Source organism: Vipera berus (assembly GCF_964194415.1).
Source record: "Vipera berus genome assembly, chromosome: 5".
In the NCBI taxonomy this organism is placed as follows: domain Eukaryota; kingdom Metazoa; phylum Chordata; class Lepidosauria; order Squamata; family Viperidae; genus Vipera; species Vipera berus.
In genome coordinates this window covers 52,715,101-52,740,447 of record NC_138207.1, presented here as the reverse complement: position 1 = coordinate 52,740,447, position 25,347 = coordinate 52,715,101, and the positions used below count along the sequence as shown (strand labels likewise).

The window sequence follows — 25,347 nt, the reverse complement described above, 5'->3', positions numbered from 1 at the left end:
GATAACACAGACCATACATTAATCCAAAATTACAGACCCATATCACTTCTTAACTCGGACTACAAGATATTTACATCAATTATAGCGGAACGATTGAAACGATTTCTGAATGATTTCATACACGCAGATCAAAATGGTTTTCTCGCTAAGAGACACACTAAGCACAACATTAGAATAATATTAGATACATTGGAGTACTATGAATTACATAGCGAACAACAGATGGCATTACTTTTCTTAGACGCCCAAAAGGCATTTGACAATGTTAAATGGTCTTTTTTGTGCCAACAGCTTAGCTTTATGAATATGGGTGAAAAATTTATAAATATAATTAGGGCAATTTATGACAATCAGGAAGCAAAAATAATTATTAATGGGGAAGCATCTAGCAAGTTTCAAATTCAAAAGGGAACACGGCAAGGCTGCCCCTTATCACCATTGCTGTTTATATTGACTCTTGAAGTATTAACGAGAACTATAAGAAACGACCCAAAGATAATAGGATTAACCATTAAAAAGGAAACCTTTAAATTGCAAGCTTTCGCGGACGATCTGGTTTTTATTATGGAGGATCCATGTCAGACGGGACCAAAGCTATTGGAAGAATTATCTAAATATGGTGAGGTTGCCGGACTGCGAATAAATAGAAATAAGACCAAGATGATTGTTAAAAATATGACCAATAAACAAAAAGGTAACCTGGCCGAAATCATGGATATAGAAATAGTCAAGAAAATAAAATATCTAGGGATTAACATTACGGCTAGATGCACTTCACTCAAAAAGGATAATTATGATAATGTAGTGAACCAAATAAAAGGTGATCTGGAAAGATGGGGAAACCTAAAACTCTCATTATTGGGAAGAATCGCTGTCATTAAGATGAATATTCTGCCTAAAATCCTGTTTCTGTTTCAGAATATCCCAATTCAACTCGACTCTAAATTTTTTCGAAATTTGGATAAATTATCACTAAATTTTATTTGGCAGGGGAAAAAACCAAGAATTAAATTGAAATATTTACAAGACACGAAGGAAAATGGGGGTTTTGGATTGCCAGACTGGGAATTATATTACCACGCCGCGGCCCTGAGCTGGATTAGAGAATGGGTAATCTTGAGAAATAGAAGACTATTAACTTTAGAGGGTCACGATTTGCAATATGGCTGGCATGCTTTCCTATGGACGGAGAAACAAGGTCTTTTCTCGCATTTTCAAAGACACCGGATCAGGCAAGCGCTACTTAATACTTGGAAAAAAATTAGATCTCACAATTACACCAAAATACCGGTCTGGCTATCCACCCTTGAAGCGATAGTTTACCCAAATCTGTTTGATTTGGGTAACATAATCTCATACAAGGATATTCTGAATGAGGAGGGGGAATTGAAACTTAGGAATGAACTAGAATTACAAGGTATAAAACTCGATTGGTGGGCCTACTTACAAATCCAATCGAGATTTAGGAAGGATAAAAATGAATGGGGGATATATACCTCTGAAACAGCATTGGACAAAATATTATTGGGACCGGACTCTAAACAAATAAGGAATTTTTATAAATTACTTTTGGGATATAAGCTGTTTGAAGAGCAAGTGAAAGACCCCATGTTGACCTGGGCTAACAATTTAGGACATAACATCGACCTAGATACTTGGCAAACAATTTGGGATAGGAATAAAAGGATAACACTGGCCTCATCATATAAAGAAAATTTATTTAAAATGTTTTACCGATGGCATCTTCCCCCAGCCCGCTTAGCAAAAATGTACACAACAGCATCTCCCAAATGTTGGAAGTGTTCTGAAGAGATAGGCACATACTTCCACACGTGGTGGTCTTGCAGTAAAACACAAAAATTTTGGAGAATGATTTGGATTTGGCTGAAAGAAATATTGAAACAAGATCTGGAGTTTAGTCCAGAACTTTTCTTGTTGGGAATCACGAAAGAGAAATATCCTAAAGATGTGCTATACTTAACGATCCATATTATCACAGCAGCTAGAATATCATTTGCGCAAAAATGGAAAAAGAATGAGATCCCAGGACAAAAAGAGGTTATTAGGAAAATTTGGGATTGCGCTGAAATGGACAAATTAACTTTGGAATTAAAGAATAAAGATCAATCAGACTATTATAGAATTTGGAACAAATTGTATCTTTGGATGGATAAAAAGAAAGGTCTCTATTAGGTTTTACAGACTAGCTCACTGTTTTAAATATTGTGGTATTTCACCGATTTGTAATCTAAGTGTATTTAAGTGTATTTTTGATGTACATATATACATGTATATATATATATTTAAACATTGTAGACAAAAAGGTTTGTCAGCTCGCTGGTACTGTGTCCAATGTTTTTAAATAATAAATTTAATAAAAAATTTAAAAAAAAAAAAAAAGAACTATTTTATTTCTATTGGGATTTTTAATATTGGCCTATATTTGTTGATTTGGTTTAAATGAAAGATGGGAAGGTCATATTTTTTACAATGACAGTTCTGCACCTTTTTAAAATTTGATATAACATTAACAAATCATAAACCAAAACATTGATAGTAAAGATTGTAAAGAGACCTTATATTTTTATTAATGCAATTTATATGGGACTGCCTTTATAAACTTCAGTTGTGAGATAATATGACTGCTGGGTAGTTTTTCAAAATAATTTTAGTGTGGCAGTTTTCATTTCTCCTGTTTGTGATCATATTTTTTTTGTACTTTCTCTGTTGGTCTACATGAAACATATTTTTGAAAGTACAGTGTAAGATCCACTAGGAATCAAGGATAGGCAACTTTGGCTCTTTTATGACTCGTGGACTTCAACTCCCAGAATTCCTAAGCCAGCATGGGTGGCTCAGGAATTCTGGGAGTTGAAGTCCACGAGTCATAAAAGAGCCAAGGTTGCCTACCCCTGCACTAGGTATAGGGTCTTCTTGAACTTTAAGAAGCTACACAAGACTTATATTTTATTGCTTTAATTGGTTGTCCAGTTTCTATTTTTACCCCTTAACTTTATGGATCTTTTATATTGTTGCTTAAACTGTCTACAGTTTTTTCGTTTGCCTTTAATATAGCTTGATGAAGTAATACAAAGAATATGCCCAAAATGTTAGGTTTATTTAGATGACTAGTTAATAGTATTAACAGTCTTTTCAAAGATTAATTTTGAAAATGGAGATTGAGATTAGACTAAAATAAATGTATATTTAAGACCAAAAAGAAAAAAATGTTTTAATCATGTCCAGTTGTAGTTCAGATATCAACTTACTGAGATAATGTATAAATAATCATACAATAATATAAATTTAATATTACTCTTTCAGGATTACTTGGGTCATGTTTGCATCTTGCTATCTATGAAGATTTATAGTATTCAGCCTGATAATCTACATTTCATTTTATCTTATAATCTGAAATACAGAAGAACAAGAGGCTTGAAATAAAATTCTTAATAAATGAATAATCTGGCCATTAAATTGTATGTACAATTGATTTGGTTTATACTATAGCTTCTTTTTCTTTTTGTAGATGTCAGAAGACCTGGCAAAACAATTAGCTAGTTATAAAGCTCAGTTACAGCAAGTTGAAGCTGCTTTGACAGGAAATGGAGATAATGAAGATTTATTAAAACTCAAGAAAGATTTGCAGGTGAGAACTGAGAAGAAATAATTTTGCTAATTGAATGTTTCCTATATAGTGAAGAGTTCTGCAGAATTGTGTTTGACTGCTTCTGAAGACTGTCTGCTAGGAGACTAGTGGACATCTTTGTGAAGTTGGTTAGCCACTATGAGAACAGACTGCTGGACTAGATGGTCCAGGGGTCCAAACTAACAGAAACTGCTTATGTTCTTATGTTATAGTAATATCTTAATCAGAATGTGCTACAAAATAAGATTAAGGCTTAATTAAGTATAAATAGTAAATTAATCATTATGTAAATATTAATAAGTTTTTTTCCTGAGGGTTAAATTAGCTTCAGAACAACTAGGGCTATCATCTGCTTAAAGGCACCAGTCTCTAGTTGCATAAGTATGATTATAAATAAAAATATTCTGAAGTTTGGTTTACTATATATACATTATACAAGGTATCATTCTAAAGTAATTTTCTTCTGTGTAAGAGCATATTGAAAATACATTTTGCCATCTTTCTGATCTATTTTTAACAAGTCATTTTCCACAGTATCTTGAGTGTTAATATATCCTCAGTTATACTATCCTATAGGAATCAGTTAAGCAGGGACTGCTTAATGTGTAATACGTTCACTGAGGGAAATATATTCAAATGGTAAGATGCTGAAACCACATAGGTTTTGTGAGTTTTTTACATTTTTTTAAAAATGCTCTATAGCTTGTAACTCAAAGGTGTGACTAACATTTGAATTAATTATAGCTCAACTTCAGTGCGCATAAAAACAGCAGGGTGAGAGTCATAATAGAGTAATTTTTTTAAAAGATGACTAATAGTGAAGACAAAATTATTTAAATATTTTTCTCTGAAGTGTATATTTTTTCTGCTTGTATCCATTTTTGTATTACAATCTATTTTTCTTCCCATTGGGTAAGATTTGGTCAATATTTCAAGAAATGGCTATTGAACCTTTAATTTTTTTCATCCACTATAGCCTTCCCCAAATTGTTATCTTCTAGGAAAAAGGTACACAAATCTTGTGATATTCTTCACTGTCTAAAATAATAACAGGAATCTCTGTGACCCTGCTGAAATAAAACTAATAATTTCATTGGAGTTAAGGCTTGGTAAAATATGCCACTTTTAATTATTACAGTTTAACCCATACATCAAATAAAACAACTTCAAGTCAAACCATTGCATTGAAAATAAGCAGAAGGACCCAATAAAATTTAAAACCTTATTTTTGATGAGAAAAATGACTTGTTTTTTTCATAATTGGTAAAAGTTGGGTTTCATTTTGAAGGCAAACAATCTAACTCAAAAATTGGGGAACGGAAGAAAGTTTTTTATTGCCTTAAACCAGTTCTGTTACAGTGCTTTTATTAATGTTTCAATTTTCAGAAAGCTGGCAAGTTATACATTTCTTTGTATATTCTCTCCCAACCCAGTGACAGTGAGATAAGTCCAACCTTAACATTTCCCTTTAGATTGATTCTTGTAAATAACCCCCCCACACACACACTTTTCTAATAGATCAGAGTTTTGCACAGAAGCCTTGGTTTTCAGGCCTGGTCATTCCTTTTTTTAAAAAAAAAACCCAACTGCAGTAGGCCATTCACAGCCTCTGCATTGCAACCCATAAACACTGGTGTCGATAAGTAGCCCCAACACACCTGGACTCCACTAGTTGTAGAAAGGCTATGTTATATACTTTCAGTAGATTATGATCATCTGATAAAAATGCAGGTACAATAGATTTTTACAGATGTTCTATTTCAACTACAACTTTTGTTATGTGAATTACATATATTACATATATTTAACATAATAGTGATGAACTAATTTAGGTAGCTCCTATGTTTTGAAGTTTCCATTTTTTAGCCTTGTAGTTTACTAAAAGTTGATTTATACAGAGTTATACAGTCCAAAATACTCTGGATAACATGGCTGGTATCATAATTCATCTTATACAGATTGTGTTCATTTGAAAATTTAAATTTGTTTTTCAGAATCTTGCATTTAAAAGTTTGGTTATCCCTGCTTTAGCACAGAATCTGGAAATCCCAGTTCTTTTACCTATTTTATTGATGTATTTTTTTGCATATATTAAAATTGTACCTTGTGGCTTCCTAGAATACCTACATGTTTTGCGCCAGTAATTGTTTTTAATAAAAAGTGTAAAAAAATCAACCCAGAATATTTTTCTGCCGCAGTATTTCTTATCCTTTCTGCTTCTATTAGGTGAAGTATAATGATATGAATACAGAATGAGATATTATATGTAATTGTTCATATATAATACAAATATAGTGTAACATTTACTAAGAAAATAGACATTCAGAAAAGGCTAGGCTATGTGATATTTCAGAGTCAATTCTATAGTTACTTAAAAGTCTGCAGAGAAATGAGTGCATTTCATTAAAACAAGCAAGTCTTTTCCTAGGATTAGGAAAGGTAGTTGTTAAGGGAGTCACGCAGCAGTTGGCAGGTCGACCATACTTCCCTAGTGAAGAGATGCAGCTACTGTAAGGGCTGCAGAGAAGTGCTAGATTTGCCATCTCATTGACTTTGGAGCACCTTTTAGGGATTGACTTTGAAATATTGTACTATAAAGTTTTCCTGTGCTTTTCAGTCTGTTACTGTATATGCTGCAGTTGGTAAATACTTTTCAAAAGTTGTGGGGATGGGGAGAGAGAATTAAATTCTTCCTTTCTTTTCTCCTCCCATCAGGAAGTTATAGAATTAACTAAAGACCTCCTTTCAACACAACCTTCAGAAACTCTTGCAAATTCTGATAGTTCTGCGTCTGCCCTCCCCAGTCACACTTGGAAAGTTGGAGACAGATGTATGGCAATATGGAGTGAAGATGGACAGTAAGTGTAGAAAACAAACTTCTGTACAGTTACATGAATTAATACAATTTCATGGTAAGATATCTCCCTTTGGTTTATATTCTCTCCATCGCCATCATGGTAAATACCACCTTGGCAAAAAAAAATAATTGTAACCTACGGTAGTCAGTCCTGGTATCTTTTAAATTATATTTTGTCATCAGCCAACTAGCATAATCAGCGAAGTATGGAGAGTACCAAGATTAGGGTGGCTAGTTAAAGGGAGTGCAGGTATAAATATATAAAACAAATATGTTGTTTGGGAATATATAGTATTGGTAAATTCCAGTTTTGCTTAGTCTATAGTCTATATTAGTACGAGATCTAATAACTCAAAATTTGGAATACAATAATCAAAATGGAATTATAATGCTTTTCCTCAGTAGCATTTGAAAGGAAAATGCTAAAAATATTATTTGGAGGGGGAAAAATGGAGCCCTGACAAAAGACAAATGCATATCAGAAGGGAAGAAGCAAAAGAAGAATCTGTCTGTACAATCTTTCTTTCTTTATAACAAACATAGTTTTTAAAAGTGATAGGATTGGACTCAGAAATGGCAGATTACTTTGGTTACTGTTACATTCATATAGAAGGCTGTTACTTGGTGGAAAAGTAGGTACATGTCTTCTGCCAGTGTTGCTTTGGAGCCATTAATAAGGGCTCAGTCCTTCTGCGACTCCCAAAACTGATACAGGTAGTCCTAGACTTACAATCACTTATTTATGACCATTCAAAATTAAATTGGCACTGAAAACAGTGACTTACAACCCATTCTCATGCTTACAACTGATGTAGCATCCCTGTAGAGACACGGTCAAACTTTGGGTGCATGGCAGCCAACATGTCACACTTGCAGTAACCCAGGATCATGCAAGAGTTGCAGCATCTCGGGATCCCGTGATTCCTCCCCACCTACACCCTTTCCTCTAACAACGTGAATGGCAGAAGTCCAATTTGCTTAACACCCTTAACAATCACGTGATTCACTTAACTACAGCGGTTTGCTTAACCATGTCAAAAAGTTGTAAAATTGGGTGTGACTCATTTAACACTTGCCTTGCTTAAGGAAAATTCTGGTCTCATTTTGTGGTCATAAGTTGAGGGCTACCTATATTGTAGGGAGCAGACATACTTGAAAACATCAAACCCAATCTCTGACAGCAGTATTTCTTTCCTCCAAAATAGGGAAGGGAATACTGCAGCTGGAGAGTATTCTTTTTACAATAATAGACTCACCTTATGAAGGAGTAGCAGTACACAAGCTTTGATGCCTGAGCTTTATGCTAATGTTAATGAGCTGCCTTTTCAGTAGCACATGGAAATATTCCATCTGAAGGAAATTGCTGTTTTATTCATTTTATTTATTAAACATATATGCTACCCATCTTACTATCCAGAGCAATTTTTTTCTTTCAATAAAAAATCTATTACCGTATTTTCCGGCGTATAAGACGACTGGGCGTATAAGACGACCCCCTACATTTCCTGTTAAATTATAGGGTTTGGGCTATACTCGCCGTATAAGACTACCCCTCTTCCAACGCACACCAAATAAAAATTAAAAAACATCAGATTTGATTTTAATATGGTAATTTTAATTCAAATGCTTATGACATGCAGGTACTTAGTAGGAAAACTGTCACTTATAAACATAAGGCTGTTTGTCATCACACATGTAAACATAAAACAGTGCAAGTGGATTAAACTATAATAATAATAATAATAATAATAATAATAATAATAATAATAATAATAATAATAATAATAATAATAATAAGTTGGAAGGGACCTTGGAGGTCATCTAGTCCAACCCCCTGCTAAGGCAGGAAACCCTATACCATTTCAGACAAATGGCTGTCCAGTCTCTTCTTAAAAACTTCCAGTGTTGGAGCATTCACCACTTCTGGAGGCAGGTTGTTCCACTGGTTAATTGTTCTAACTGTCAGGAAGTTTCTCCTTAGTTCTAGGTTGCTTCTCTCCTTGACTAGTTTCCATCCATTGCTTCTTGTCCTGCTTTCAGGTGCTTTGGAGAATAGCTTGGCTCCCTCTTCTTTGTGGCAGCCCCTGAGATATTGGATCACTGCTATCGTGTCACCCCTCACCCTTCTCTTCGTTAAACTACACATACCCAATTCCAGCAACCCTTTTCCTATTTTCCTAATTCACTTTTTCACTTGTCCTAATTCACTCTAAAGCTTTCCCTGCGCAGAGCCTTAAGTAACCCCAGCTGCCTGCAATTAGTGCAGGTTCACATCCCATCAGGCTCAAGGTTGAGTCAGCCTTCCATCCTTCCGAGGTAGGTAAAATGAGGACTCAGATTGTTGGGAGCAATAAGCTGACTTTGTAATAATGCTGCTTGTGGGGGGGTGGTGAAAGCTCTAATAGGCAGGCATATACATAGAATGAAGGCTATTGCTAAGCACATTGATTTGTGCTTTAAATTGTAAGCCGCCCTGAGTCTTCGGAGAAGGGTGGGATATAAATGGGATTTAAAAAAAAGACCAAATGGGAGATCCGCTCCAGGTTTTCCAGCCAGCCCGCCCAGTTCCTGAGTCAAATGTGTCCTTAGAGCTAAGCTGCTGCTCTGCTATGCATTCCCCACCTGCCTTTCAAATTGCTCTTGCATTCCCCACCTGCTGCTCTTCAACTTTAGAAGGAAAAAAGCCCAGACCCCAGCCTGTAAAAAATCACAGACTGCAGCTTCTTCTCCAATTGGTCCCGCTTTCCCTGCGCAGACTAAATGGAAGATCCGTGTGTATAAGACGACCCCTGACTTTTGAGAAGATTTTCATGGGTTAAAAAGTAGTCTTACACGCCGGAATCTACGGTATATGTTGGTTTCCATTTTTGATACTTAGATACTTGTGATGCTAAACACAGTTTCACTGTTGAGACAGCATATGCGGTTTCCAAAAGCTGCGGAGAGTGGAATGTCAAGTGTCACTGTAGTGTGTTGAACCACATTGTTTAGACCTTTTTGAGGTGGCTTAGTGGAATAGTAGAGGAAAAATGGTGCCTTTAGCATTGTGGAGTTCAAAAGAGGGGAATGACTTGATTTGGGAGCAGCCAAGATTTTTCTGGGGCTGAAGTGAGTACCTGAATTTTTGGAAGCTAAAGAGTCCATTTTGGCCAGGAGAATTTCTGCTCCCTTAACTAAAACCAATTAGACTCTACAATCTTCAAGGACTCCTGAAAGCAGCAAAATTGGTATTACAGTCAGTTTAATCTAGTGGCTAAGGCACCAGACTAGAAACCCAGGAGGCTGTCTTAGGCATGATGACTGTCTGGGTGATTTTGGGCCAGTCACTAACTATCAGTTCAATTCACCTCACAGAGCTATTGTGAAGAGGAAGAAAGGAGGAAGGAGTATTTGCCACCTTGAGTTATTTATCAAATAATGTAGGATATAAATAAATTAGGGAATCAGTATATAGTTCATAGTGTGAATTGTACATTCATAGTATACATATTTTAATTTATGATTATATTAGATTATCTTGAGTCTTAGGTGATGTGACAAAAAACTGGATAAACACCTTTGTAATCTGTATTATGGATAATCACCTTTGTAATCTACTTTAATAGATTACAATATTTTTCATATTTTATTAAATATACTCTTTGAATATTGGTCATTCTGTTTATTTTTATTGGGGTTGTTAATTTAGAGTTTAACATTGTATACATATCTGCTCAAAAGTAAATCTTATTTAATTCAATAGAGTTTACTCGCAAGTAAGTGCCTATAGATCAACATGAGTTACTCATGCTGAGAAAGTAAATGTAAATGAATGACATAAAATAATCTCAGAATTTCATTGTCAACTCCAAACCACTGTTAAGCAGAAATATATTGAAATGTAATCATTGCATGTTTAAGTTTTGCAGGGTTGAGTCTTAAACCTTTACTCACATGCTTACAGCCATGATATCTTTACAGGTGTTATGAAGCTGAAATTGAAGAGATAGATGAAGAGAATGGTACAGCTGCAGTCACGTTCTCAGGATATGGTAATGCTGAAGTGACGCCTCTACTTAATTTGAAGCCTGTGGAAGAGGGAAGAAAAACAAAGGAAGATAATGGCAACAAGCCTATGTCCAAGTAAGTGATGGAAATTGTTTCTATTGTTTAATGTGTGGTATCAATCTAAAAAAAAGTTCTGTAATTGAAAAATTGTTGATGGGTTTTCTCACTCAGAGATTACACATAGATAAGAATGTTCTGTTGAAGACATATTTTTTAAAAAAGAATAAAATAATCCAAATGTGGGTGCTCAGGCTATATATGTAGAAGACTGCTGAGTCTTGAATAATTAAGCAGGACAATTTGGACTGAATTTATGACTGCATTAGGCAAAGAAGAATCCCCATGGGTCACCTTCAAGTGAAAGGGGAAAGTTTGTGAATTATTTGTTTGTAGAACTGCAAAAAGGGCTGCATTGGTTCCATATCTTTGTAATATATAAGGAAGGGAGGGAGAGTGAAGTGGAAATGATAGGAATCCATTGGCTTTGTCAAGGATATGATTTGTGAATTGGGAAGAGAAAAGCCTTATTGTCACCACCATCACTGCCCCTGCCTTCCTTTGGTAAAGATTTCTTTTTTATCAAATACCCTAACATAAATAGAAGTTGACAAAATTTAATCAAATAGCTGCTATTATAATCATTTTTCTAAAATAAAATAAATAAGAATTTAAGGAACCTACCTATAATAAATTTTCTACACGTTTCTCTAAAATTTGTTAGTTTTCATTTTTTTTCCAGTGAATATATGTAGCAGTGAACAAATCTCATGCTATTCTGTAGAGATGTAAAGAAGTTTCAGCCATTCGTGATTTTTTTTCTGTTAATCAGGGAATGGTATACATTTTACATTAAATCTTTGCTAAATCCAAACAGGCATCTTCTGCTTTGGTCTGAGTTAAGCAGGGCTTTTACTTATTCATTTCACATGTCTAGTAATTACCATAGATCTGGCGGGAAAAAAAGTAGACTTTGGTTTTAGGACAAAAGCAGTCTTATTCCTCCTGAGGTTTTTGGCTGCCATTCTATAGGTTTTCATTGTATTTATGACGAAATCTATACTTACCTCATTGTTTACACCAAAATACTTAAGGTATTTTTGTAGCATAAAGACATCTGAAATTTGGAGTCCAGTTCCTCAGTTGCTGATTTCCTACTACATATTTAAGATATGAAATTTGCCCCATTATAAATTGTATTTTAATCAAATTCCAATTGCTTTTATCAAATTTTAGTAACAATTTGTTGCTGGAACTTTGCACTTTGATATGCCCAAGGGCTAATCAATAAAGACTTTATTTAATTAATTAATTATTTATATGAAATTTGCTACCTAACTGAAAGTCCATTGGTCTATTGAAAATGACTTCATTAATCCTAGTGCTGAACTGGTACTGTGACTATGCAGCACCTAAATACAGGATTATGTTGACTGTTTTAAGTCAGCCTTCCGTAATCTGATTCTGCCTGAGGATAATGGAATTTATTCCAGGTTTGGAAAGGTTGAAGTATAACATATTATATACTGTTATCCTGTAATGCTTGTGTTTGCTCTATGACTGAATTTTTTAATATGAATTTGATGAATAAAATTAATCCTGTAATGCTTGATCAAAATTAAGTATTTTCTATACAAAATTTGTGAATTTTTTTATCTTGGAACAACTTTTGAGTTGAGTTCTAGAGTTCCGGTCACAAGAAGCAAGCTAGCTAGTTTCAGCTGACTTCTAAAAGAGCTTTGTTCGTAGTGTATGAAAGTGGGATTGCTGTGCTTTATTGAAACTTGCAGTGCACAGATTGCTTTACAGAAGGAATGACAGCACTCAGCAGCTGGAGAATGAAATAGGCGCGGACAGCTGAAGCCCATTGTACTGAGAGTTTATCTTTACATTCACCTAGTACAAGGTGAGACTCTCTTAATCAGTGTATCCTTGCTTTTGTCTACATATTCTGAGAATAAAAGTGAATTTATAACAAATTAGGCTAGGTAACTAGGTTATGAACTACATAAGTAATCTTCAATGACCTTTTACTTTCTAGAAAAGAAATGATTGCTCAACAACGAGAATATAAAAAGAAGAAAGCTTTGAAAAAGGCCCAGCGTATCAAAGAACTAGAGCAGGAACGAGAAGATCAGAAAGTCAAATGGCAGCAGTTCAACAATAGAGCATATTCAAAAAATAAAAAAGGCCAGGTGCGTATGGCATGCATATTAGTGTATTGGAGCTGTAGAGATAGGACAACTAGTTTGCTGTGATGGTTAAGCCACCAGGCTGGAAACCAGGAGATCGTGACTCCTAGTGCTCAAGCACAAAGGGCCAACTAGGTGACTTTGGGCCAGCCATTCTGTGTCATCCTTATAAGAAAGGAATGGCAAACCATTTCCTGAAAAACTTTCCAGAAAAAATATGAGGGATTTCGTAATAGTATTTTTCACCTTTTTAACAGTTTGCAATTTTACAAGATAAACTAATAGAAAGTTAAACATGGACGGTATAAAGCTTTAGGGCAATATTTTGAATTCCAGTAGTTCTAGGCCAGACATGTCAAACTTGTGATGTCACGTGATGTTGCGCAATGTATCAGGACAGTTTTGCCATTGCCGGGAATGGGGCGGGCGCAGCTTCCAGATGAAACCCCTGTTCTAGACTAAAATAGGTATATTGATCATCTGAGAGTTATTTGGTACTCAGAATAGCTCTATAGTTTGAATTTGAACCTTGTTATTTGAGTACAGAGCATTTCCAAAATAAAGCAATCTTCTCAGAACATTTTGAATTTGAAATGTTTTGAACAAGCTTTTATGCTGCTGTTGTAAATCTTAAATGATGTTTTGTGTATCTCAGATTGTTAAGTTTTGTATGGGCCAGTGAAGTATAATTTAATCAATCACTTTGTATAGAAATAAGCCAAATAGATAAAATGTATATGATTCAGAATGTTTAATCACTGATAAACTGCATTGTTGATATAGTAATTTATTAGTTGTTGCATTTTCAAAGTAATTAAAATTGTATTTTTAATTTGTTCCACAGGTAAAGCGGAGTATCTTTGCTTCTCCTGAGAGTGTTACAGGGAAGGTTGGAGTTGGGACCTGTGGAATTGCAGACAAACCTATGACACAGTACCAAGATACATCAAAGTATAATGTTAGACATTTGATGCCCCAGTAATTAAGGGGGAAATTGTCATATTTGCAGGGCTTTACATTTATCTTTTTATTGTTATATTTTTCTAACAGTAAACAATTGGTGTGTAATGAAAATGGTGTTGCCATCATTTGGCTTTTGCTGGTACAAGCCTTAATTATTACAAATATTCAGATGACCCCGTTATTGTTCTAAAATTTTGTATAGATATGCACAACTTTGAGTGTTGAAGAAATGCCCTTTACAATATTTTGAAGCTTTCAGTCTGATACAGTGTTTACTCAGGCACATACTGAAAATGCTATCAAGCAAACAAGGATGTAATAAAATAATTATCCCACATTTTTGCTCTTTTTGATATCTAACAGTCATATTACCTTCCTGCAAGAGCATTATTAGGTGTTCTTTATTTGTTCAGAAATAATACAATTGAGATATTTATTGGGATTTTACTCTGATTGAATATAGACTGGAATGTGCTGATAGGAAGTGTTTTTCATCTGAAAGAGCAGAAACCTAGACCTACAACCTTGGTAAAGACAGCTAGACAGATTTCATGCTTAACCATGACTTTCCTCAAGATGAGGAATTGGCCCCAAATCTCACATCCTTTCATTAGTGCTGTATGATTCTATATCCATTGCTTTAGCTGGTTAAAGATAGATGGATTCAGACATGTTAGAGAGGCTTAGAAAGCATCAAAATGTATCACAACGTCTCAAGTCACTCCAAACCCGGTGCAAGAACTGGGAGATTCCTCCACCCTAACTACATATGAGATCTTAATATTGAGTATGGAGTAGCTTAGAACCCTGCAAAACATTTTGCTATAGTTAAAAACTCATGAATGAGAGTGAGTTTTCTCTGTGGAGAAAAAAAAAGGAACTGGCTGATTTGTACTGCGTTTCTAAATACCAAATTTTGTAAGTGGAAAAAGGCAGAGGATCTTTTCAGAAAACATGCTTAACACTGGCAAACTGGAAAGTGTATTTATAGAAGTTAAAGTTAATAAGAACTTAGCTATGATCTGCATAGGTTTTTCTCATAATTTTCAAGGATGGACTAGCATTTTAAAACTGGGAGATTTGAATTATACACTTGGAAGTAGTTATTTTCACTGAAAATGTAATGGGTTATTATGATGCAGTTATTTAACAAACATACTGCAAAAAGTCATTTAGTGCTTACTCAGTTTTAAAGTTGATCCAGCTATATTTAAGTATAGATGGTGTTCTCTCCCAATAATGCCACAATTCAACTGTATTACTTTAGCTGAACGTTCTTGATTTTATTTGGAAAACCACGCGTAAATGTTCTTTCATTCTTGTATATTCTGGATGAAATTGCTTCCCTTCGCTATGTGTAATACTTAGGGTAGCAATGGCATCTTTTAATCTTGCAAATGTGTTTGAGAGAAAAAGTTAATGTATAGCCCTGTATACAGTGTAGATAAATATTTTTGTAAAATATGGTGTCAATGAACAAGAGTGAATTTAGTTATTACTCCTACTAAATAATTCAGAAGTAATTCTTGCTCCTTAATCTGAAGGCCAATGCTTATGTCTGTTACATTGTAGTTCCCTTTTGTAATTTGTTTTCTGAATTAAAATCAGGTAACATCAATACTTGTTGATACACACATTAGTGAAAGTCTGCCAGTTTATCAGCATTTAAATCCATAACTAATAGATTATAATCCAACTATAGATTCTTCCCGTCAACAAAAAGGCAAAGTAATTTTTTTTACTGTGTTGATCTCAGTTTTGTATGTAACTTTTATTAAAATAAAGTGTTTAAAATTTGTTTGCTATGTCCCCAAAACCTGGTTAAAATGATTTGATACAAGTTGATATACTGTTACTAAAGAGTAGGGGAAAAGGGTAATCCAGATAGAAATGTGCTTGTTTTACCATTTATGAGAAAAATGTTCTTATAAAGGTATATATCTTGGACATAATATGACTCTATTTTGAGCATTGGGTACTAACTGAACAACGTAGTTGCAAACTTTGTGTTATAATATTTTATGGATAAATAGCTTCTTTATTTGGGAAAACTAGTTTTTGAAATGCTTAAAGCTAGAATTTTGTAAGTAAAGAACATACCCAAACTGAATTCACTAAAGGAGCTTAGGATCTGAATCTGTAGCTAATTCTTGTATCCAGATAGGTCTTGAGCTATTGCTTCTTTACAGTGAGGGAAAAAATAATTTGATCCCCTGCTGATTTGGTATGTTTGCCCACTGACAAAGAAATGATCAGTATGATTTTAATGGTAGGTTTATTTTAACAGTCAGTGAAATAAGTATTTGACCCCTTCACAAAACATGACTTCATACTCGGTGGCAAAACCCTTGTTGGCAATCACAGAGGTCAGATGTTTCTTGTAGTTGGCCACCAGATTTGCAAACATCTCAGGAGGAATTTTGTCCTATTCTTTGTAGATTCTCTTCAAGTCATTAAGGTTTCAAGGCTGACGTTTGGCAGCTCGAACCTTCAGCTCCCTCCACAGATTTTCTATGGGATTAAGGTCTAGAGACTGGCTAGGCCACTCCAGGACTTTAATGTGCTTCTTGAGCCACTTCTTTGTTGCCTTGGCCGTGTGTTTGGGGTCATTTGACATGCTGGAATACCCATCCACGACCCATTTTCAATGCCCTGGCTGAGGGAAGGAGATTCTCACCCAAGATTTGATGGTACATGTCCATCGTCCCTTTGATGTGGTGAAGTTGTCCTGTCCCCTTAGCAGAAAAACACCCACAAAGCATGATGTTTCCACCTCCATGTTTGATGGTGGGGATGGTGTTCTTGGGGTCATAGGCAGCATGCCTCCTCCAAACACGGCGAGTTGAATTGATGCCAAAGAGCTCGATTTTGGCCTCATATGACTACAACACTTTTACCCAGTTCTCTGAATCATTCAGATATTCATTGGCAAACTTCGGATAGGACTATACATGTGCTTTCTTGAGCAGGGGGATCTTGCAGGCACTGCAGGATTTCAGTCCTTCACAGTGTAGTGTGTTACCAATTGTTTTCTTGGTGACTATGGTCCCAGCTGCCTTGAGATCATTGACAAGATCCTTCCATGTAGTTCTGGGCCGATTCCTCACCATTCTCATGATCAATGAAATTCCACGAGGTGAGATCTTTCACGGAGTCCCAGACTGAGGAAGATTGACAATTATTTTGTGTTTCTTCCATTTGCGAATAATCGCACCGTTGTCACTTTCTCACCAAGTTGCTTGGCGATAGTCTTGTAGACCATTCCAGCCTTGTGTAGGTCTACAATCTAGTCCCTGACATCCTTGTCAGCTCTTTGGTCTTGGCCATGGTGGAGAGTTTGGAATCTAATTGATTGCTTCTGTGGACAGGTGCCTTTTATACAGGTAACAAGCAAAAGTTAGGAATCTAATCTAAATCTCAGCTTGTTGTCTGTATAAAAGAACTGGGAGCCAGAAAACCTTGCTGACTGATAGGGGATCAAATACTTATTTCACTCATTAAAATGCTAGTCAATTTATAACTAGCATTTTTCTGGATTTTTTTTGTTATTCTGTCTCTCACTGTTAAAATAAAGCTACCATTAAAATCATAGACTGATTATTTCTTTTGTCAGTGGGCAAACATACCAAATCAGCAGGGGATCAAATAATTTCCCCCCTCATGGTATAAAATTCTGTTATGTCTTGTAAACCATTTCAAAAGCAACTTGTGATTCATCATGAAATTTGCTCCTCTAAGAATACTGGGGGAAAAACTCATAATTAATCTGTTTTATAGGTGTTGAGCACGCAACCAAACATGGCCAGGAGTGTCCAGCATAGATGCTGCTGTACCCATGTGAAATGCTGGGTTGTAATTCTCAAAGCATGTGAGCGTTGGAGTTAAGGTGTTGATTGTGTTCTGGGAACTTCTATTAATACAAGTGATACCAGAAAGTAGAAAAATTAACAAACTTACTTGAAAGAAAATGTCATAAAATTTATTTATATATTTAAACAAGTAAAAATAGATGGCCACAAACAAAAGACTTATGTTTACAATGATGAAAATGCAGCAGTGTTGTCAGCACCATCCCTGCACCATTACAGATAGAGAGATGGAATCAGCATTTCGGTATTATTTTATAGACTAGCACTGGTCAATCTGCATATTAGAGATTTATTGGGATATTTTGTAGCTTTCAAATCCTCAAAAAGTACCAGTTGGCTACAGAATCAAAATATAACTGCCATAGTTCAGGCGAATTCAAAGGAATTGAAAAGGTGACAGAAGACACCTTAAAAGTGAGCTTGCACTGAAGTTCATATGTGGTCAAAATGTACAGTATTTGTTCAGGATACATTTGTTTAGGATTGGAATTGCATTCTCAGACTAGTGCAATATCATAGTACTATGTAGAATCATAGCACCATGTGATTGGGACCCCCTTTAAAGATTGCAAAAGAATTCCATAATTTTATTAGAAATGGAAAAAAAAATCCTGATTTTTTTTTCTCCCGATAAATATCTGAGTAGCATTATAGTGGCACAACCCTAATTTTTGCATTAGATACTGGCTAACATGATAGAAGATAAAATGAGTGCATTAGATTTAAGATCCTGAATTGTATTTACTTTCCGTCATCATAGCTGCACACTTAAATGCTAGTAAGATTACACTGCAATTTCATTAGCTTGTTTCTTTTAAGTAGCAAAACAGTAAAAGCTTTTTTTTTCTAGGAATCAAGAAAATATGTTGGGATTTTCCAACTAAGATATCAAACTAGAATTATTTCTTTTGCTATGAGTTGATTTGAACATCACAAGCAGCGTTTACATACTTCAGTTTAGTAAGAATAATCTTTTACAAATCCAAGATCTACATGGTGTGGTTAGGAAAAGAATACATGGAAAGTAATTTCTAGCAATTGTGATTTCAAAAAGCAATTTAACGCAAGTAACATGTCACTCAGTGAGTGCAATATTGTGTACCAACTAATTTCAATAAAAGCACTGTCAGCACTGCCAGAGTAGTTTTGTCTGTAAAAATAACTATCTTGCTATTTATTTGAATTACATATTTATTGTAATAGGTAAACATTTTATACAAAATGCTAGCTTGCATTCACTTGAAATATATTCCAAATGGAGCTTAATAAGCAATTTAAAACATCCAGCAAGTTACTACGAAGAAAAAATGTCTGCATATATTCCCATTATGACCAATTGCAGCTTTGTATACTCTCCCTTAACAAATTAGCTGAAATTGGTAGCGTTGATGCAGTGAATTGGCTTTCATCTTCCTGACTTGTTTGCTATGTGTACTTAAATACTATTAGGAAGTAGCCTAATGAAGCTCCTTCATGGGGGTTTAGTAATTTTGTTCTATGATTACTTTTTTTAGGGATCATTGTATTTGGTCTTTTAAGTTTCTTTTGTTGCTAGAAATAAACTATAAATACAATAGTTAGAGCTAAGAATGTTCAAGTTATTTGTAGTCATAGGGTCTTCCCTGTTGGGTCTTTATTTGCCTTATTGTTCTAACATTTATAGATACCCTAAATAAAGTATAGATTGAGTGAGCTGATCAGTGAATGCCATATAAACTCATAGCAATAACCACTAAAAATCCTGCCAGATTATTTCTTCAGTTGTTAATAAATTCAACCTTTGGCATAGCACAGAATAGTCATTATTTTTGAAAGCTTCTAAAAGAGTTGGCTCATATCTTGAAAAATTGATCAGTGTATTTTTAGTTCCTTTGTCCAGTGCTAATGAGAACTGGCCCTGAGATAAAAACTCCTGTTTCTTTTGGAGACAAGAGTTACTGTTTGCAGTTACATTCCTAGAAGTACATTTCAAAACAAAACACTGTATTTGTACTAATGTTACTGCAGGATAGGGAAGAATACCAAAGATGATACCAATATCTGAAGCACAAGGAAGCATTTACATAATAAAGTGAGGTACTTCCAACTGATATTATCTAGGACTACTTCAGTATACTGTATTGGTGTCTTTGCTATTTTTTAAAAGATGTGCACAACTTTTAAGGGATCTTTAGAATCCCTTTAAAAAAAAACTTAGCACATGCCAAACATTCTTTATATGTTTTCTGATTTGACCAGCTAAATAGTACAAATAATTCAAGATTCTTAGTAAAAACAGCTGCAAAGAAAAAAAAAGCCGGTAATGCTGACAAATTTTTCAGTATTCCTTTTTTTGTAAGGAAATGTCAGCTAGTATACACAAGGAAACAAACTCTTCCAAATTATTTTTTCATAATTTGGATACCTGGGATATTACATTTACCAACTGATGTAGAATAGGTAGTTCTCAGCTTAAGATCCCAATTGGGAACAGAACTGGTTATTAAGCAAATACATCTTCCTTTTTGACTTTGCTTGCTGGAACCCCCTGGAAAGGATGGCATAGCTGTCGTACATACATGCTGGTTGCCAAGTGCCCAAATATTGATCACATGAACGCTGCAGTGGTAAGTGAGGACCAGGTGTAAGTCACTTTTCTCAATGCCAGCGTAGCTGCTTGGTTATTAAAAAGTCATAACGTAAAAACTACCTGTACAGAGTGAGATAGACAAACAGAATGGATACGTCTGAATGAAAAGTGACTTAACTATTGCTTCCAGTTGTCTGTTTAATTCACTCCTACTGTGCTTCCCCGAAAGTAAGATCTACCCTGAAAATAAGCCCTAGCTTGACTTTTGGGGTGGGCCTAATATAAGCCCTACCCCCAAAATAAGCCGTAGTTTTAGGGCGAGGCACACACCTAAAAATCAAACTGGGCCAGCTGTCGGTGCCAGAGGTGAGTGGAAAAGTCACCCCACCCCCCTGAAAATAAGACCTGGTGTCTCTTTTGGAGGCAAATAATTAAGACCGGGTCTTATCTTTTTGGGGAAACACGGTAAAAAGTCTTGACCTGATTAGCATATACCAAATGTTTCTGCTTTCTGAAGCTTTTACTTCCTTACTTGTCTGCTTTTATTTCACATAAGTATACAGCCCTATTTTTTTCCTTTTTGGTATATGCCCAACTGAATTGGTATATGGATATAACTGAATTCCCCAGCTCTTCTGTACAAGGAGACTAAAGACAAAAAAAAATAAAGTAACCAGGACAGGTTTCAGGCTTCTAAAAATCAGGACTTTTAAATAATTAAACTAGTTGGTAAAACAAGTTACAATATGCTAGAATTTAGCATTCAAAACTTTTTTAAAAGTTAAATTTAGCTGCTAGTTGGATCCAAGTTACCATGGAGGAAAAAGTACCCAATAGCTTTCATTACATAGTAAGCCCTTCCTTTGACTCATTTTTGAAGTAACAGACAATTTTTTCATTTGGAATCTATAATTTATCTAATATAATTGAAGTTTTCCTGCAGATTATACCATTCACGTAAATAGACACAAATGATGTAAATTTAGATACAGCGGACACCTCTCTAAATAATCCATAAAAACATCCAATATACATATTTAAGTAAAATGTATATAAATTCTGTTTCAGTCTTGGAAATTTTCACTTAGTAGAGCTAGGAAATACAAAACATCTCAGCCTGAAGCAGTATAAGCCATAAGGACAACAATTTTACTTGCCATAAGTGAAAATTTAATAACTATAAGAATCCTGGTTGTTTTTTTGAATGTAACAAGTATAAATGCCCTCATGCATCTTTTTTCATTAAAATACAGAATCATTCTTCTCATACACACAGTATTGCCAAGTAGAAGATAAGGGCACAGATCTGGAATGATGTATCAGTGAATGTGACTTTTTCAGATCATACTACGATGGCTGTCTGAACTGCTTATTATAAAAGCAAAACATGTAAGAGAATAGCATTTCTATTTAGCCTCTTCAGGTGGCTAACATCAAGATGCATAGATGATCTTGAACTGGCAGCATTTTTTTTCCTCCAAAGCTAATGCCACCTTCAGAAGAGATTTTCCAAAGCAGAAAAATAGGTTTTGCCTCAGACTGCCCTGCTTGGATGCCGATACAACCACTCCCATTATATAAAAAAATTACCCTGCATTTTAAATGCAAAAGTGTATACAACCTCATGTCTGAATCTAAGGCTTAATTTGATGCAGATACAAATGGGAGTAAGTCCCATGGAACATAGCTTGCTTGCATAGGTTTATATTCCAAACCAGAATCCAATTTTTGTATGGTGGGAAAAAAATAACAAGGTTGTGAATTGAAGATAAGGAACAAGTATAACATCCCAAAATGTAAAAGGACAATGAAGGACATGGGTTCACATTTATGTAAATTATATAGTATGTCCTCTCAATAGATTATGACAGGCTGGCTGCAGTACACCCTACTCAATAAATGATGTAACACTTTTTTCCACTTTGTAAAACAGGAAAGAATATTATCTCCAGAGATGTCTATCTTCATTATAGTTTCTTATTTACCAAGTCAAATCAAATAAGATTATGACATAAAGTGAATGATTGAATGGTTTTGAATTAGAACTAAACATACTTTATTGGAAATTGGTGGAGAACCATTTTTACATGATCCTAATTTAAGCTAGAAGCTGTGCATTCTTTGAGGCAAACTTTCCAGACTTTAAGTCAAGGCTGTTTCTTCAGCCCTTGTTCTTGAAATTATTTTTTCATGCAAGCCACTATATCAGGTTTCTCCAAACAGGCTCTTGCCTGTCTCCTGTATTGATAGTGTATTAGAACTGATTATCCAGCCCTGCCTTTCTAGTTCTAACACACTAACCCAGTAGGCTGGTGAAGACAGCATTAAAATTTGAAGTCAGGCCTTTTTGCTTAGAGACAATAAGTAAGTTTCTGCATCTGAGATCACAGAAACAAGTTTATTTTGCTGGGATAAGAAATCATAGATTCGGATCGACATATTTGAGTTTTCAGTGTTCATTCTTGCAATCCCACCAAATTGCACTAAGACACTAGCCATATTAATAGGCCTCAGAATTATAAAAGGTTCTTACTGAAATTTTTACTCTCATTAACTAAAACTAACAATTCCTATTTCAGCCACTAGAGGGAGAGGTTACCATATAAACTGGTGTTACTTGAGTTTTAATTCCATAGGAGAGAGAGATGTGTAACTGCAACCAGATTTTAATGAACATAAGAATTAAAACCCCAGCTATGAACACACTATAAAACCTGGCAGCATGATGTCTCTAATACATGACACAGGTCCTAAAGTGGTAGGTTATACAATATAATAATACCTCTGGGGTAAATGCCTAACACATTGGGGTTAAATCACACAACGTAACAGTACTGAGACAAGATCTACAGAAGTCATTGGGGGTATCTAATCACATGGCCAATGGAGAGGGTTTTTTTTCCCAGGCACAAACAACATGAGTCTCATGAGTGACCAACATGGCAGAACAAATGTATTTCAGATACAGAAATGTTTAATGGTATTAAAGTGCTACTATTAAGCAGAAACATATGCTAACATTTAAACACAATTCCACTGTACTGCTAAATGAGGTTATTTTGTTTTATTTTTGTCACCCAGTCCTATCTAAACAATAAAATTAAAAGATCTACAGGACTGAAATTAACAACCAGTAATTATAATCAGCAATAAGTTATGAGTTTATAAAGCATTTTTTTACTTTTCATTTTTTTTCCCTTAGTAATTGGGGGACAGGCAAATTACTACCACCCCCTCCAAAAAAAATCCTCAAATAAGTGTCATAAATGAAGTCTCAAAATAAAGAATAAAGTTTAAACTTGGTAAAGGAACAGTAATAGGTATCTCTGTGGTTAAAAAGCTTAAAGAGAAGCAGAGACCTCAAAGTGCAGGTTAGAAAGTTCAAAATAAAAACAATGATAAAAACATTGGATACAATCTTATTCTTTAACTGCAAAGCAACAACAGTTTCTGCTCAGGAGAAATTGGAATCAACCTAGCAGATTATTAAGTCCAGATGCTTCCTAGCTATGGACCCAAGATTATATTAGAAATCCAGGTGCCAAAGTCTGCAAAGGGAATCCAAAAGGTAGAGCCATAAAACCAAAAAGAGTCCCTGTTCATCTTGTGCATGGCAGCAGAAAAACAAGTCCCTTTCAATTGGTGTTAATTATAAAAGAGATTTGCAGGATCATGCCTAGGAGATCTAGAAATACATTGTCACGTATAGGTTATCTCATCCAAACATTTACAAATGTTTATCAAAATAATTTGCAAAAGAAAAAAAATAGGTAACTGTGGCTCAGAATGGAGACTTGTGTCTTTCTGCACATCATCACTTGTTTTACAGACTGGTCTCTCTCTCTCACACCCTCTGTATCAGGAGAATCATTCTAGCTCAGCCACTGAATCCAGAGCATGGTTGCACCTGTGGTGGCCTGCTACAACTCAATAATCTAGTGGTAAAATCATACAGCCCAAGTTTCTTGCCTTGAAACCATGTCCAGCTGAAACATTGAACTGAATGGGAAGTGCTTCCAGATTTGCAGCACCTCTCATAAGGTATAAGCAGAGCTTCTTGCTATTATTACATTTCTCAGATAATAATGATCAAAGATGGCTGGAGATATCCAGTTAATAAAAGATGCTGACTGGACTAACTTTTGCTGGTGAGGCTACAGGAAATCTACTAACTGCTTATATTATATTATATTAAAGAAAAAAATAAATTGATGGAATTTAAAGAATTTTAAAAAGGAGCTTAAAAAACAACTTCAAAGTATTGTGCAAATGCATTGGAAGTGGTTCATCTAATGAACTATATCACTGTGGCTACTTTATCCCATCATTTGGGACCAACATACAGCCATCCCAGATATGTTAGATTACCATAGATATTGGACATACTTTATATTATTTATTTTTAGCACCACAAGGGTCTTATAACAAGTTTGTTAATTTTGAACATGGGAACTGTGACAAATTAAAATGCAAGCACCTGAACAGCCAAGTTTCCCATCCAATCCATCTTTCAATATAGGTATCCATTGCTGATGGGAAAATCTCAGTCCAGCTATATGTAACTGGAATGGTGTCCTGGATTTGAAATTAACCTGAAGTTTAGCACTAAGTCAAAAATTTTGGATTATGGTCAAATAAAGATTAATTGGTTCCCCTGCTAGCTTCCCACTCTTCCATGGACCCATGGAGCTATTCTAAAGTTGTGTCTCTCCAAGCTTAGCTGTTGAAGGGTGGGTTGGGTAAGAAAAATACTGTATCTTAAGAGCTCTGCCATATGAAACTCAGTTGCCCCAAAGAAACCAGTTGCTCAGCTCTAGCACCAGGCTCTAGGAAGTGAAGGAGAGCTTGACACTAGCGCTGGAGTAACCCTCATCACTCCCAATGCTCTGCAAGCTGCTGTGATCATCAATGTCACTTGTACTGGTTGTGCTGATATCATCCACGTCTCCATGGGAGAACTCTGTGCTTTCCACATCCACTTCAATTTCTTCTGGGGAAAAAAAGAGAGTCTCAAATTAGTATCAGAACAAGTTTATTTAAGACCATCCCTGCCTGAAGAATCTAGGTTCATTCCAGCCACATCCTCAGGAGTTATTGTAAAGTTGCATGATGAGATCTTTGCAAAAACGATGAGCAAAAGAGAGAAAAGTGCTTTGTGATATTGATAAGAATTTTGAAAGAATTACAAGAGATTAGACAGCATT

The 25,347-nt window shown here is 35.1% G+C and overlaps 2 protein-coding genes across 8 annotated transcripts in view; one reads left to right on the top strand and one right to left on the bottom strand.

Annotated features, from left to right (window-relative positions):
- SMNDC1 (survival motor neuron domain containing 1) overlaps nucleotides 1-25,347 on the top strand; it is a 61,912-nt gene that overhangs the window by 8,990 nt on the left and 27,575 nt on the right. For 3 of the 5 annotated variants that reach the window (XM_081328416.1, XM_081328417.1, XM_081328418.1), the window contains exons 2-6: nucleotides 3,530-3,649; nucleotides 6,365-6,507; nucleotides 10,467-10,628; nucleotides 12,592-12,745; nucleotides 13,587-18,706. In XM_081328416.1, the coding sequence (XP_081184542.1) occupies nucleotides 3,530-3,649; nucleotides 6,365-6,507; nucleotides 10,467-10,628; nucleotides 12,592-12,745; nucleotides 13,587-13,724 (717 nt within the window). In that variant the 3' untranslated portion in view covers nucleotides 13,725-18,706. Of the gene's footprint in view, nucleotides 1-3,529; nucleotides 3,650-6,364; nucleotides 6,508-10,466; nucleotides 10,629-12,591; nucleotides 12,746-13,586; nucleotides 18,707-25,347 lie in introns of those variants that run through there. The other 2 variants (XR_014026531.1, XR_014026532.1) reach the window with 1 other exon arrangement.
- Nucleotides 17,669-25,347, bottom strand: part of MXI1 (MAX interactor 1, dimerization protein) — a 69,792-nt gene continuing 62,113 nt past the window's right edge. For 2 of the 3 annotated variants that reach the window (XM_081328413.1, XM_081328415.1), the window contains exon 6: nucleotides 17,669-25,133. In XM_081328413.1, coding sequence (XP_081184539.1) covers nucleotides 24,970-25,133 — 164 coding nt within the window. In that variant the 3' untranslated portion in view covers nucleotides 17,669-24,969. The remainder of the gene's footprint in view (nucleotides 25,134-25,347) is intronic. The other variant, XM_081328414.1, reaches the window with a different exon arrangement.